At 64.2% G+C, this 11,997-nt stretch overlaps 3 protein-coding genes across 7 annotated transcripts; 2 read left to right on the plus strand and 1 right to left on the minus strand.

Annotated features, from left to right (window-relative positions):
* The first annotated feature begins 486 nt into the window (after positions 1-486).
* On the plus strand, positions 487-3,435 carry ICMT (isoprenylcysteine carboxyl methyltransferase). Its single transcript, XM_051786570.1, has 5 exons — positions 487-737; positions 851-939; positions 1,019-1,188; positions 1,849-2,066; positions 2,287-3,435. Exons 1-5 carry the CDS (start codon positions 513-515, stop codon positions 2,467-2,469), a joined length of 885 nt encoding a protein of 294 aa, XP_051642530.1. The 5' UTR covers positions 487-512; the 3' UTR covers positions 2,470-3,435.
* On the minus strand, positions 2,509-9,340 carry RNF207 (ring finger protein 207). 5 transcript variants are annotated; one of them, XM_051786554.1, is made up of 18 exons: positions 8,957-9,339; positions 8,295-8,507; positions 8,076-8,208; positions 7,844-7,988; positions 7,678-7,759; positions 7,525-7,600; positions 7,316-7,441; positions 7,158-7,204; positions 6,956-7,028; positions 6,814-6,882; positions 6,619-6,687; positions 6,387-6,508; positions 5,145-5,334; positions 4,871-5,056; positions 4,737-4,788; positions 4,532-4,649; positions 4,383-4,463; positions 2,509-2,712 (listed from the first exon to the last, which is right to left on the minus strand). In XM_051786554.1, the coding sequence occupies exons 1-18, from the start codon at positions 9,172-9,174 to the stop codon at positions 2,697-2,699; spliced, it is 2,016 nt and encodes a 671-aa protein (XP_051642514.1). In that variant the 5' UTR covers positions 9,175-9,339; the 3' UTR covers positions 2,509-2,696. The 5 variants fall into 5 exon arrangements, with proteins under 5 accessions (XP_051642514.1, XP_051642515.1, XP_051642513.1 ...); XM_051786555.1 differs by having other exon boundaries at positions 2,510-3,474; positions 8,957-9,338; XM_051786553.1 differs by lacking the exon at positions 2,509-2,712 and adding an exon at positions 3,904-4,303.
* Positions 9,341-9,541: 201 nt separating this feature from the next.
* Positions 9,542-11,949, plus strand: RPL22 (ribosomal protein L22). Its single transcript, XM_051786572.1, has 4 exons — positions 9,542-9,649; positions 10,085-10,192; positions 10,828-10,952; positions 11,736-11,949. The coding sequence occupies exons 1-4, from the start codon at positions 9,638-9,640 to the stop codon at positions 11,878-11,880; spliced, it is 390 nt and encodes a 129-aa protein (XP_051642532.1). The 5' UTR covers positions 9,542-9,637; the 3' UTR covers positions 11,881-11,949.
* Positions 11,950-11,997: the final 48 nt, after the last annotated feature.

Genomic DNA, 11,997 nt, shown 5'->3' on the forward strand with positions numbered 1-11,997 from the left:
GTGCTCCTGCCCTGGGTTTTAAGGAAGTGTGGCTCTTTTAACGGGACTGCGCAGTTCCTGCCGGGATGGGTGTCCCGGTTTGGGCTATTGAACAACAAACTATCAGAAAGGAGGTTATAGTAAGGTGAGGGCCGATCTGTTCTGCCGTGCCTGCAGTGAGCGGCCTGGAGGACATGGCCTTAAGCTGAGACAGGGAGGTGCAGATCAGATATCAGACAATGTTCTCCCTGTTCGGGCACTGGAAGGGGCTGCCCAGGGCGGTGGTGGTCACCATCCCCGGCAGTGTCCAGACCCGCCCAGGCCCGGCGCAGGGCCGTTCCCCGCCGTGGGGCCGCGGTGCCGGTGCCGGGGGCGGCGAGACCGGACGGTCCCACCGCTGTCCCCGCCCACGCCCGCCGCGCAACTCTCGCGAGAGCGGCGTCGCTGCAGGGCCGCGGCGGCGGGACTGGGGCGGAGCTCTCGCGAGAGCGGCGCGGTGGTTTCCCGGGCGACGCGGGCGGGGCGGGGCCGCCATGATGGCGGCGGCGGCGGCGCGGCGGGGCCGGCTGGGCCGGGAGGGCCGCGCCAGCCTCGGCTCCTTCCTGCTCGGCGCCTCGGTGGCGGCACTGCCACTGCTGCTCGGCTCGTCCCCCGCCCTACTGGCCGCCCCTGGCCTCCGCGGCCGCCTGGCACTCGCCTTGCACGTGGCCGGCGTGAACGCGGCGCTGCTGCTGCTCTACCCGCGGCCGCTCTACAAGGTGCGGGGACAGCCCGGGGGAGCGGGGCGGGGGGCGGCCGCGGAGGGGCCGGTGCCGGTCCCGGTGCCGGGGAGCGGCGGCGGCAGCGCGTTCTCCCCTTCCTGTGCTTGCAGATCGCCGTCCGGGCCTGTTTCCTGGGCTTTGCCTTCGGCTGCGGGGTGCTGCTGAGCGCCGGCCGCTCCGCCTGGCGCCACTTCGGATGGTAAGGGCCGGGCCGGGCAGGGCCGGGCAGACGTGCTGCCTGGCCCTGCCAAACCTGTCCTCCCTCCCTCCCGCCGCAGGTACATGTGCTCCCTCTCCCTCTTCCACTACTCGGAGTACCTGGTGACAGCCATCAACAACCCACGCAGCCTCTCACTGGACTCCTTCCTGCTCAACCACAGCTTCGAGTACAATCTGGCTGCCCTGTCCTCCTGGGTGGAGTTCACGCTAGAGAAGCTCCTCTTCCCAGGTCAGCCACCCTGTCCTTCCCTGGCTCTGCCTGGCTGCACGTGTCTTGCCTGTGTCCCACCTGTCCCTTAGCAAAGTGTAGGTGACCCCTGGTTCACTGTCCTGTGCCAGTCCTGGAGCAGCTTTACCATGACCTTAATCCCTCTTTGCTCAAAGCCTCTCGAGTTGGGTCTTGGGGGGCACTGGAGATCTCCCCTTTGCCCTGAGATGCCAGGCTAAGGGGTCTTCAGCCCTTTCCTACCTTACTGGTACAAGAATAACACTTTGAGTACACCTGGGTGTTGTCTTTTGACCAGGTATAAAATCAAACTGGCAAAAACTGTTGCTGTTTGCCCAATCTGGGGCAAATTGGTTGCGTTCTTCTGCTTGTTTTTGCAAGAGGGAAGCTGTTGCCCTTTCTTGTTTCATAACAGCCCCAGCATGCCCTTGGCTGTGCTTTGTGCTGGCTTTGCTCAGCCCCTAAATCCAGGCCCTGCGGGTTAATCCGTGCTGACGCTGCGCTGACGCCGGGCAGGGGGTGCTGGTTTTATCTCTTTGCTGGGTGGCCGCTGCTGCCACAGGTTGTGCTTTAGAGTAGGAGGCAAAGCCCACCCACCGAGCAGCCCCCACGCCCCCCCACAAGAGCTGTGCAAACCCGCTGTGCCCCTCCCTGTCCACACAGAGCTGAAGCAGATCACCTGGCTGAGCACCGTGGGGCTGCTGATGGTGATCTTCGGGGACTGCCTGAGGAAGGCGGCCATGCTCACAGCCGGCTCCAACTTCAATCACATCGTGCAGAACGAGAAATCCGACACCCACACCCTGGTGACGAGTGGGGTGTACGGGTGGTTCCGGCACCCGTCCTACGTGGGATGGTTTTACTGGAGCATTGGAACACAGGTACCATATCTAACATGGTACACATACCTGCCTGCTGCCTGCACACTGCTGCCTTCCTTCTGGGGAGAAATTAGTATTTATGAAGTTTCACAAGGGTTGTTGGGAGCTTTTTTTGGAGAGCATTTAGAGCCCATGGCAATGTTACTGGAGTGGGATGAGCTGTGGGGACGGGGCAGCCTCAGGCTCTCGAGGGGACACTCATTAGTGGCCTCTGTTCCAGGTGTTGCTCTGCAATCCCATCTGTGTGGTTGGCTATGCACTGGCGTCCTGGCGCTTCTTCAGGGAGCGGATCGAGGAGGAGGAGATCACACTCATTCACTTCTTTGGAGAAGAGTATCTGGAGTACAAAAGGAAGGTGCCATCGGGTCTCCCTTTTATTAAAGGAGTCAAACTGGAACTGTAATGCAGGTGAAAACCAGACTGGCTGAGCAAACGCCCGGCTCCCGCCGTGCCAGGTGCCTGCGTGGCATCAGTGTTGGGATGTGCCTGTTGGTATTTCCCAGCCACCCAGAAGGAGCTGGTGGAGGGCTGTGGCACTGGGCAGCCTGCCGGGATTCTTGCAGATCAGAAGCTCGTTCCTCCTCCTCGAGATCAGCCCTTCATTGCACATTCAGGGATCTTCCAGATAACTTAGCCTGTAGCGACCCTAAAGAGAATGAATTGTCCTGCCTGCAGCAGCTGAATTGTCCTGGAATGCCTCTGGACCAGTTCTGCTGGAGAGCAGCACTGCCCTCTGGGCCCCAGGCAGAGGAGGCGCTGGGCAGCAGATTGTTCCTGTTGCATAATTCAATTTTAAAGCTTTCTGACCTCGTGAGCCCAGTGCTGCAGCTTTAATCTCCTTGGGCCCGACTCCTTGAGCTGGCACTGGGGTGGCCATGGGAGCAGCCTCCGGCTCTGCCTGCCCTCAGAGCGCTGGCAGTGTGGCACCACTCGGCTCTCTCCAGGCCTTGGCGTCCACAGGGAGAGATCCAAGCACCTCCGAGCCTGCTGCTTCTCCCTCAGCTGCTGCTGCGGATGCGGAGTCATCACTGCAGCTGCTGCCTCCTGCCACCACCTCTGTTCCCTCTTCCCGCTTCCAAATCACGCTGCTTCCTATCCTGCCAGGCCACCTCTGTCCTGCAGAGATCCCAGGATTTTGGGTTGGGAAAGAACCACAGCTGCCAGGCTTGCTAAGGGCTTTAGCACCCGAGATCCTCACCTGCTCTTTTGGGCAAAAGCCAGGATGTTGAGGCAAGTAGGAGATGCTCCTAGGGAAATCTCCAACCAGGAGAAGAGTTGGGCTAGCTAAAACTCTTTTAAATGTGACCATTTTGAAATGGTTCCCACTGAGCTGTGTGGCATAACTTATTCTGTCGTTATATACCAAAGAGGTTCACTGTTTCCTTGAGTTCTGCATTATTCTTCCTCGCTGGAATGGAAATGAGTTGCTTGTCAGTTCACGCCTGGGGCTTGTGGTGTTCCGTGGGGAAGGCACTGCGGTATGGCTCAGGAAGGGGCACTGGTGGGAATGGCTTGGGTTTGGGCTTGGGTTTTCTTTTTTTATAAAAAAAACAAGAGAAAACATTTCCAACTTCTGTCTGATGATTATTTGAAGGTCCCTCGAGGTGCTGGTGGCATGGAAACTGGAATCCTTACTTTATAATTTCCGGTAGGTTTTCAGAACGCTCCATTGTGGCACTGAGGCACGACTTTGTGTGTTCCTGCCTCTGCCCTGCACCAGGGGTTGGTATTTACCTCCCCCCCCCCCATAATTTGCAAATGTTGTGGTTTTAGGAGCAGCTGGACACCCCAAGCCAGCAGATCCCTTCTGTCAGTGCCGCAGAACCACGCGGACACAAACACTTGTGCCCTTTTATTTCACTCCAACACACATGAGGGAGAGCACAAAGACAATTAGTTTTTCAGAACCAGGTTCCCCTAAGGCTTTTGGATGCACCACAGACATGGGTGCCTGGCCTGTTTCCTGCCCTGGCTCATGGCAGAGGGCGAGAGGAGCTGGTCAGCAGCCCGGGCACGGCTCTGCCCAGTGGCTCTGCCGCGTGCCCAGTGCCGGGCTCTATGGTGCCGGCTCTTTCTGGGCAGTGCTCTCAGCCCCGCTCTTCTGCTGGCCCCTGCAGCAATCTTTGCTTTTCGGGGAGGGGTCTCTGGGGGTGCCATCAGGCGTGCAGCCCTCCCCAGGGCTGGCCGGAGCCCCCTCCTTGCCCAGAGCCCCCTCCTTGCTGCTTGGCGAGGCATCCCTGGGGAAGGGAAGGCACCTTGGCAGTGTCAGTGTCTGGGAAAGGGCACAGGGGGAATTTGGCACTTGCTGTCACCTACCTTGGCACTGCTTCACTGTTGTCGCAGATCTTGAGCAGCATCTGGGCCTGTTCCTCCTTGGGCTCCCGGGGCTCCTGCAGCCTGCAGCAGGATGGGTGTGAGCCGTGGCTGCATCTCCCGCTGGCCCTGAAAGCCCCTGCGCCCCTCACCTGGGCTCCAGCCGCTCCTTCACCTTGGCGATGGAGCGGACGTAGGGCACGATCTGCTTGGTGATGGTGCTTAGGCAGCTGTTCTCCTGCCTCAGCTGCAGCAGGTCATGGAGCTGGGCTGGGGGTGAGAGAGGTGGGCCGGGGGATGGTGGCTCCCCAGCACTGGCACAGGGGGCTCAGGGAGGGGGAGTGGGGTCACCGGTACCTTCATAGATCTCCTGCTCGTTTGCCACCCGCTGGTAAGTTTCCTCCCAGACCTGGAAGGAGGAGAGGGAGCTGGGCAGTGTGCAGCAGTGTGGCACGGAGGGGCCCTGCTCCACTGGGACGTGCCAGCCGTACCTCCTCGAAGACACTGCGCATCATCTCCACGGCAGAGTAGTGAGCTGCGATCTGCACGTCCATCTGCAGGGACTTCTGCAGGATCTCACTCATGATCTCTGACTTGATGAGTGAGTGGTGCTTGGTGAGGTCGCGATGCAGCTCCTGCACCTGGTCCTTCAGGCCCTGGATCTCCATCTGCAGCATCTGTGGTGCCAGGGGGCAGGGCCACGTGAGCAGCACTGATCCGGCCCCTCCTGCCCTGCCTCAGCCCACTCCAACCTGCACTCCGTACCCGGTAGGTGTTCTCGTAGTTGCGGCAGTGCTCGGCGAAGGGGGTCTCACGCCCCTCAGCCAGGAGCACCTTGGTGCTGATGTACCGGTGCATCGTCGGCTTCCTCACCATGGGGCTGGTGGACATTTTGTCACTTGAGGGGGGACAGCTGGGCACCATGAGGGTCTTGGAGCATTGGCCACCAGGGAGCCTGCACGGAGAAGTGACAGTGACACGCTGCAGGTGAGCAGTGGCAGCAGAGAGGTGCCAGGGGCCACGCCATCAGCTCAGTTCCAGCTCCGCCCCACTGCCCCCCAGCCCTGCTAAGCCTGGGGATGTGCCAATGCCCTATGTCCCTTCCCTCGCCCCTATGTCCCTTCCCTAGCCCGAATGCAGGGGCTTAGTCAGAGGTGCCTTATGCTGCCCCAAAAATCAGGTTTCTGTGGGCTGCTCTCCCTATCCCTGTGGCTTTGGGACCAGCTGCAGCAGGGAGAAGGCAGGAGCTGAGGTCAGCATGCTCTAGTTTCTAAAGGGCAGGATGCAGCTCACTCCCTCACCACCGGTATCTCCTGGCCCCTTGGCAGGCATCACTGCTCCTGTGTCCCCTCCATCCCGTGGCCTCCCCGTGCTGCCCACCACCATCGGTCCTACCGTGCAGCGCCGTGCTCCCCCCGCCTGTGCCGGGGCCAGCAGCCCCCAGGAGCTCAGCCGCCCTGCGGCGCCGAGCCCAGCCGGGGCCGAGGAGTGGTCCCCATGGGGCGGCAGTGCCCGTTTGTCCTCTCTGGCCGGGAGGGCCTGGCAGGGCCAGTGCTGCTGTGACATCAACAGGCCTAAATATATCCCGGGCGAGGAACGGCCGGGCACTTCCCTGAAATTCTGATAAAAATAGTGATGGGCAAAGAGGCTGTGGCGCAGCGGGTGGGCCAGCGAGCAGGAGCTGGCCCCAGTGCAGCACCCGTGGAGCAGGGGCACAGCCCTCCAGGGACTGCGGCAGGGGCCAGGCTGGGGAGCAGGGTGAGGCTCCCCAGCTGTCAGCTCTGCTGATGCCCATCCCATTTCCCAGAAGCGTCACTTGAAGCCCTGTTGCCTGTTGTTCATCAGTGCAGCTGTGTGCACGCTGTCCCCGTGCCACCGCTGAGGTGACAGGCTCAAGGGCAGCAGCAGGGGCAAGCTTCGCATGGGATGCCAAGGGCATTGAGCAGCATGGCGCGTGGCAGGGGACACAGTGGCACATGTGCCCTGGGTATGATCCTAGCACCTCACATGTTCGTGCCAGTGATGCCAGGACCGATGCCGCCGGCACTGCCCACCACGGAGCGGCGGGGGCTGAGCATCAGGAGGGGCTCCAGGCAGCGGGCAAACTCTGCCCGGTACTCGCTGTTGATCTGGGGGCAAGATGGGGTGAGCAGGGCCAGGGCAGAGCCTGCAGCTGGCACTGCCTGCGGGGTGCTGCAGGCAGGGACCCACCCTGGGGTGGGTGGCAGGGGTCCTCTACCTTGCTGGTCTGGGCCGGCCGCAGGCGGTGCGGCAGCTTGACAATCCTCTGCAGCCTCTCCATCAGTTGCTGAAAGGCAGTGGTGAGGCACAGTGAGGGGTGCCTGGCATGGTGAGGGGTGCCAAGCACCCTACCCATGAGCTCAAGCACTGCCACGGGGTGCTCTGGCCACCCCAAAGTACTGGCAACACTCACATAGCCCAGGTCCAGGAACTCGGCTTTGTTGGCAGAGCTCAGGAAGGCTGAGCAGGTCACCAGGTGGACCTGTGTATGTGAGCGGGTCTGTCACTGTCCAGCTCTGGGGGTCAGGACATCCCTGCCCGACGCAGGGCCCTACCTGCAGGGTGGGCAGCAGGGAGGCGAGGTGTGCAAGCTGCTCCTTGAATGCCTTCTCCTTCTCCTCATGCTGGCTGCAGCAGAGCAGGGCATGGCACAGCCTTTCCACAGCACCTGGGAGCCATGCGGCCCCCCCAGGCACCCCAACACACCCCGGGAAGGGGAGACGCCCCTGGGAGAGGGCTCAGCCTGTGGTTCCTCACCTCTGCACAGCTTTCAGAAGCGTCTTCTTCCTCTCGGAGAGTTGCTCCTGCAAACAGCACAGCCACCGTGGGTCCTGCAGCCACCCCAGTCCCCTCAGCTCTGCCGTGCCCACAGGCTGGGCACCCGTGGGCGCAGGGCACCACGTGCTGCCTCACACCTGCATGCGGCCGAAGAGGGAGTTGATGGCAGCCTCCTCCTCGCTGGCACTGTTGCGAACCTCCTCGATCATGGCCTTGAGCAGGACGATGGCCTCGCGTGTGGAGGTCTGCAGCTCCTTCACTGCCTGCCTGGGGCGGCGGGGCGGCTGCAGCGTGGGGGACAGCACCGCTGCCCTCACCGCCCCCCGCGCCCCCCGGTCCTGCCCACCATCACCGCCTGGTCCAGCCGCTGGCAGCCCTGCATGTACGCCGTCTCGATGTCGATGCAGTGTGCCCGGCTCTCCCTGCAGGCACGGGCATCAGGGCACGTGGGACGGGGTGGGACGGGGCACAGGGCGGGCACGGGACCGGGGCCACTCACCCCTGCATATCCCTGAAGCAGTTGATGCAGAGCATGGACTTCTTCTCGGTGGAGAACATGATGTAGGGCTCCTCGTGCAGCGCTGCAGGGGACAGGGAACATGGTGCAGCCTGGCACGGCACGGTGCTGCACAGCACGGTGCAGGGCAGCCTGGCACGGCACTCACGGCACTTCTTGTGGATGTCTTTGGTGCGCTTGGAGAGGGACACGATCTCGTGGCGGGCAAACATCCTGGCGTGGTGGGTCTCCTCACGGCACGGGGTACACAGGGGCTGCCCGCAGGTGTTGCAGAAGTACATGGTGTCCAGCTCCTGTGTGAGGGGACACAGCTGGTGGTGGGCATGGCCCCGGTGGGGGTCCTCTGTCCCCCCCCCGCCTGCCCACCCCCCTGCCCTCACCGCCTTGGCGCAGCGCCGGTCGCAGTTGGCACACTGCACGTCCTCCTCGCTGTCGGCCGAGCTGTCCACCAGGAACTGCAGCAGCCGGTCCACGGGGGGCAGTCCCGTGCCCCCCCTCACCACCGAGGGGTGCCTGTGGGGACAGGAGGGGCACAGGGATGGAGACACTCACCCGGGGCCGGCAGGGCAGCTGTGGGGAGCAGGGGGGCCGTCCCTCACCCGCAGAGTGGGCAGCGCAGGCGGCCGTCGCTGGCACGGCCCCGCAGGCAGCTGGCACAGAAGTTGTGGTAGCAGTCGAGCAGGCAGGGGTGCTGGTAGGGCTCGTGGCACAGCAGGCACACCAGCGGGTGGCAGTTGGCCTTCTCCAGCTCCGAGCAGCTCCCCAGCGGGGAGAAAATGCCGCCTGCCATCTGCGGGACAGAGAGCAGAGCCCTGCGCCCGGGGGGCCCCGCGTGGCACCGCTTTGCACAAGCACCGTGGCTGCCACGGAAAGGACGAGTCCTGCCCCGGGAGCTGCCGCCTATTTTTAGGTTATGAGCTGCATGGCACGAGGCTGCCCCAAACACGCCCCTTCCCCCCGCACCGCGGGGTTGCAGGGTTGGGTGGGATGGTCCCTACAGTGCAGCATCCCCCAGGGTGGGTGTCCCCAGAGCAGAAGCATCCCCTGGGTCCCCTATACTGGAGCATTCCCTGCAGCGGAGCATCCTCCAGGACAGGGGTAGGGGATCCTCCAGGACTGAGTGTCTCCCCGGAGGGAGCATTCCCTGCAACGGTGTGTCCCCTGCCCTGGGATGTCCGCTCCAATGGCAGTGAGGGCAGCCAGGTGCCCCACACGCTGGAGTCCCCGTCCCCGGGGCGCTCTGGCCGGGTGAAGGTGTTACCTGTCCCCGTCTGTGGGCCGGGGGATCCGAGCCGAGCCGTGCCGCTGCTCCCCTTGTGCCGGCAGGAATGAGAGCGGTGCCGGGCCCGGCCGACCCCGTGACGTGGGGCCCCCTGGCACTGCCACGACCCAAAAATAGCCCCGCGCGGGGCCCCGTGTCAGGGACGGCCCCCGGGGTGTGGGGACACGGAACCACTCAGGCTGCGGGGACATGGGCATCCGCGTGGCCTGGGGATGGACCCCAGGAGGTGAGGGGGCACCTGAGGAGCGGGGGGTCACCCCCCGGACATCAGAGCACCCCTGGGGTGCGGGGGGTCACCCCGCGTCCGGCACAGCCCCCGGGTGCGGGGGGTCACCCCGTGTCCGGCACAGCCCCCGGGTGCGGGGGGGTCACCCCGTGTCCGGCACAGCCCCCCCGAGCCGCTCCCCCCTCCCGGGCCCCGCCCGCGCTCGCCATCAGGCCCCGCCCCTCGCCTCGTACCCGCCTCCTCGCTTTGGCCCCGCCCCCGCCCCGCCCCTCCCGCGGGCACTGCCCCGCCAGGCAGCACTGTTCGCTCGCGGGCGCCGTGCGCGGGAGGGGCCGGAAGCGATCGACGCCCTCGGCGCTCGGCTAGGCCGGCCCGAGCGCTGTTGTGCGCAGGCGCGGGGCGCGCTCTCCCTTTCTGCCCCGCGCGGAGCCAACATGGCGCCCGCGGTGAGTCCGCGCGGGACCTGGACCGGCCCGGCCCCCCCCGGCACCGCCCGCGCCGCCCCCGCCGCCGCCGGGACACCCCTCCGCCCCACACCCAGCCCCCGCCGCTCCCCTCGGCCCCCGCCCGCCCCGGCCCCGCCGCCTGCCCCGGTCCCGCTCTCCTCCGCGTGGGGCCGGGCTCGGCCCCGCCTCTCCCCTGGCCCCGCACGCCGAGCGCCGTCCATGAGGATCAGGGGGGGTGGGCGGCGGGCGAGCCCCATCCGCACTCTGCTGTCCCCGGCCTCCATCTGGGCCTGGGCCTCTCCCTCTCCCTCAGGCTGGAGCTCCTCCTGGCCCCTCCCTGCCGCCCGGGGCCGGTCCCCTATGGCTCTCCCTCTCCTTCTCCTTCTCCCTTTCCCTCTCCCCGTTCTTCTGTCTCATTCTCTCTTCCCCCTGCAGCAGAAGAAGCCCGTGGCGAAAGGTGGCAAGAAGAAGAAGCAGGTGCTGAAGTTCACGCTGGACTGCACGCACCCTGTTGAGGATGGCATCATGGATGCCGCTAACTTCGTGAGTGCGGGGTCTCCCGGGGCGCTGTGACGGCCCCGCGGTGCATTCCCGGGGCGATGCTCCGATCCCAGCAGCCACCCGGCCCTTCCCTGTGCCCCTGGGGGTGCCCTGATGGCAGAGGGGTGGGGGGTGCTGGGGTTGGGATGCTTCGTGGTTAAAGCAGGGGTGCTGTCCCTGCCCATGGACAGTGTCCCTGTCTATCACTCTTGGCGAGTTCCCGTCACACTGGCAGAGCAGCCAGGCCAGGGGTGCTGCATTTTGGAGCTCAGGAACTAGTGCCCATCCAAACCACCCATCTCCAGGGTGGGTCTGAGTGGGCTGGGGGTGGGGGTACTCGGAGGAGGCTGATGCCGTGTCCTGGCTGTCCCCTCGGAGAGCAGGAACGTCCCCACTGCTGATCTGACGTGTTCAGGCCTGAGCACCTCACCCGGGAGTGGCTCTGATGGGGGCCTGATCAGCTGCAGAAGGTGCTGGCTCGGAGCTTCCCGGGCTGAGGAAGGGGCTCTACCCTGCTCCCCTGGGATATGGGGGCACTGCTGTCCCTTCCCCAGCTTGGGAGGGCCAGGCAGAGGCCAGCCAGGGGGCTGTGTCCGGCGGGAGCTGCAGCCCCGGCTCAGGTGACGTTCCTCTCGCAGGAGCAGTTCCTGCAGGAGCGGATCAAGGTGAACGGCAAAGCGGGGAACCTGGGCGGGGGCGTGGTGACCATCGAGAGGAGCAAGAGCAAGATCACGGTCACGTCGGAGGTGCCGTTCTCCAAGAGGTAAAGGGGGGCAGCCCCAGGTCCCAGCGGGCCGGTCGGGCAGTGTGGGGGGTGCTTTGGGGGGCAGGAGGGGCCGGCAGGGAGGGATGTCTTGGAGCAGGAGTCGTGCCTGGCACTTGCTGTGTGGCAAGTGGTCTTTAAGAGGTGGATGTGGTTGATATTCCTGCTGTGAAGGCTGTTGGTGTTGGGCAGTGGGGAGGCACTTGTAACCATAAGGTGCTAACTGCGGAGTTCTGGGGCATCCACAGCCAAGCCCTTCCACTCTCGGATCGTTCTGCTGGTCCTGTGGGGCTCCAGCCCTCTGCCTGCTCCTCCTGGCTGCCTGTCCTTGGGCCAGCACCGGCAGACTGGGGTGGTGCCGTGGCAGGGGTGACTCAAGGGGGTCAGAAGGGTGGGAAGAGCAGAGCCCAGTGGGTTGGGAGGTGCCCTGCTCTGTAGGCACCTGTGCTTCTTCCAACGCTGTTGCTCCGTGTGGGTGCCACACGCAGCACATTCTGGCAGCAGGTACCCACCATCCCATGGAGATTCCCTGTGCCACGTGGGGATACAGGGCTGGGGTCACAGCCTCAGCAGGCGAGGGTGGGAATGATCTCCCAGGATCCACGTCATGGCATTGTGATGTGGTTCCCCTGGTTATGATGTTTTCTGGCAGGAACTTTGCCAGGAGGTGCCTGGTGGGACATGTTAGTCTGCTGGAGGTGGCAATCCATGGGATTGGGGATTTATTTGCCAAAATGGCATGAGGGCACAGGCGACCCACGGTCAGCTGCGCATCTCCTGCAGGTACCTGAAGTACCTGACCAAGAAGTACCTGAAGAAGAACAACCTGCGGGACTGGCTGCGTGTGGTGGCCAACAGCAAGGAGAGCTATGAGCTGCGCTACTTCCAGATCAACCAGGACGAGGAAGAGGAGGAGGAGGAGGATTGAGCCCTGCTGCCGACAGCCATTTTGTACAGTTTTGCTTTTCTGGAATAAACAGCGGCAGAGTTGTTCATACCCCGCGCTCAGTGGCGGCTGCGGGCCCGGGGGGTGGTTTTGGGGGGA

This window comes from Manacus candei, unplaced genomic scaffold (assembly GCF_025592945.1).
Source record: "Manacus candei isolate 608988 ecotype Guabito, Panama unplaced genomic scaffold, ASM2559294v1 h1tg000022l, whole genome shotgun sequence".
Classification (NCBI taxonomy): Eukaryota; Metazoa; Chordata; class Aves; order Passeriformes; family Pipridae; genus Manacus; species Manacus candei.

What these genes read in the sequence shown, in the direction of transcription:
- ICMT (XM_051786570.1), top strand. Translation starts at nt 513, where the DNA reads ATGATGGCGGCGGCGGCGGCGCGGCGGGGCCGGCTGGGCCGGGAGGGC. An exon ending in ACCCGCGGCCGCTCTACAAG is followed by an intron (nt 738 to 850) that starts GTGCGGGGACAG and finishes CTGTGCTTGCAG; the next exon opens with ATCGCCGTCCGGGCCTGTTT. An exon ending in GCCTGGCGCCACTTCGGATG is followed by an intron (nt 940 to 1,018) that starts GTAAGGGCCGGG and finishes CTCCCGCCGCAG; the next exon opens with GTACATGTGCTCCCTCTCCC.
- RNF207 (XM_051786553.1), bottom strand. Translation starts at nt 9,174, where the DNA reads ATGCCCATGTCCCCGCAGCCTGAGTGGTTCCGTGTCCCCACACCCCGG. An exon ending in GGCTGGACCAGGCGGTGATG is followed by an intron (nt 7,442 to 7,524) that starts GTGGGCAGGACC and finishes CGCCCCAGGCAG; the next exon opens with GCAGTGAAGGAGCTGCAGAC. An exon ending in CCCTGCTGCCCACCCTGCAG is followed by an intron (nt 6,883 to 6,955) that starts GTAGGGCCCTGC and finishes TCACATACACAG; the next exon opens with GTCCACCTGGTGACCTGCTC.
- RPL22 (XM_051786572.1), top strand. An exon ending in TCATGGATGCCGCTAACTTC is followed by an intron (nt 10,193 to 10,827) that starts GTGAGTGCGGGG and finishes TTCCTCTCGCAG; the next exon opens with GAGCAGTTCCTGCAGGAGCG. An exon ending in GAGGTGCCGTTCTCCAAGAG is followed by an intron (nt 10,953 to 11,735) that starts GTAAAGGGGGGC and finishes CATCTCCTGCAG; the next exon opens with GTACCTGAAGTACCTGACCA.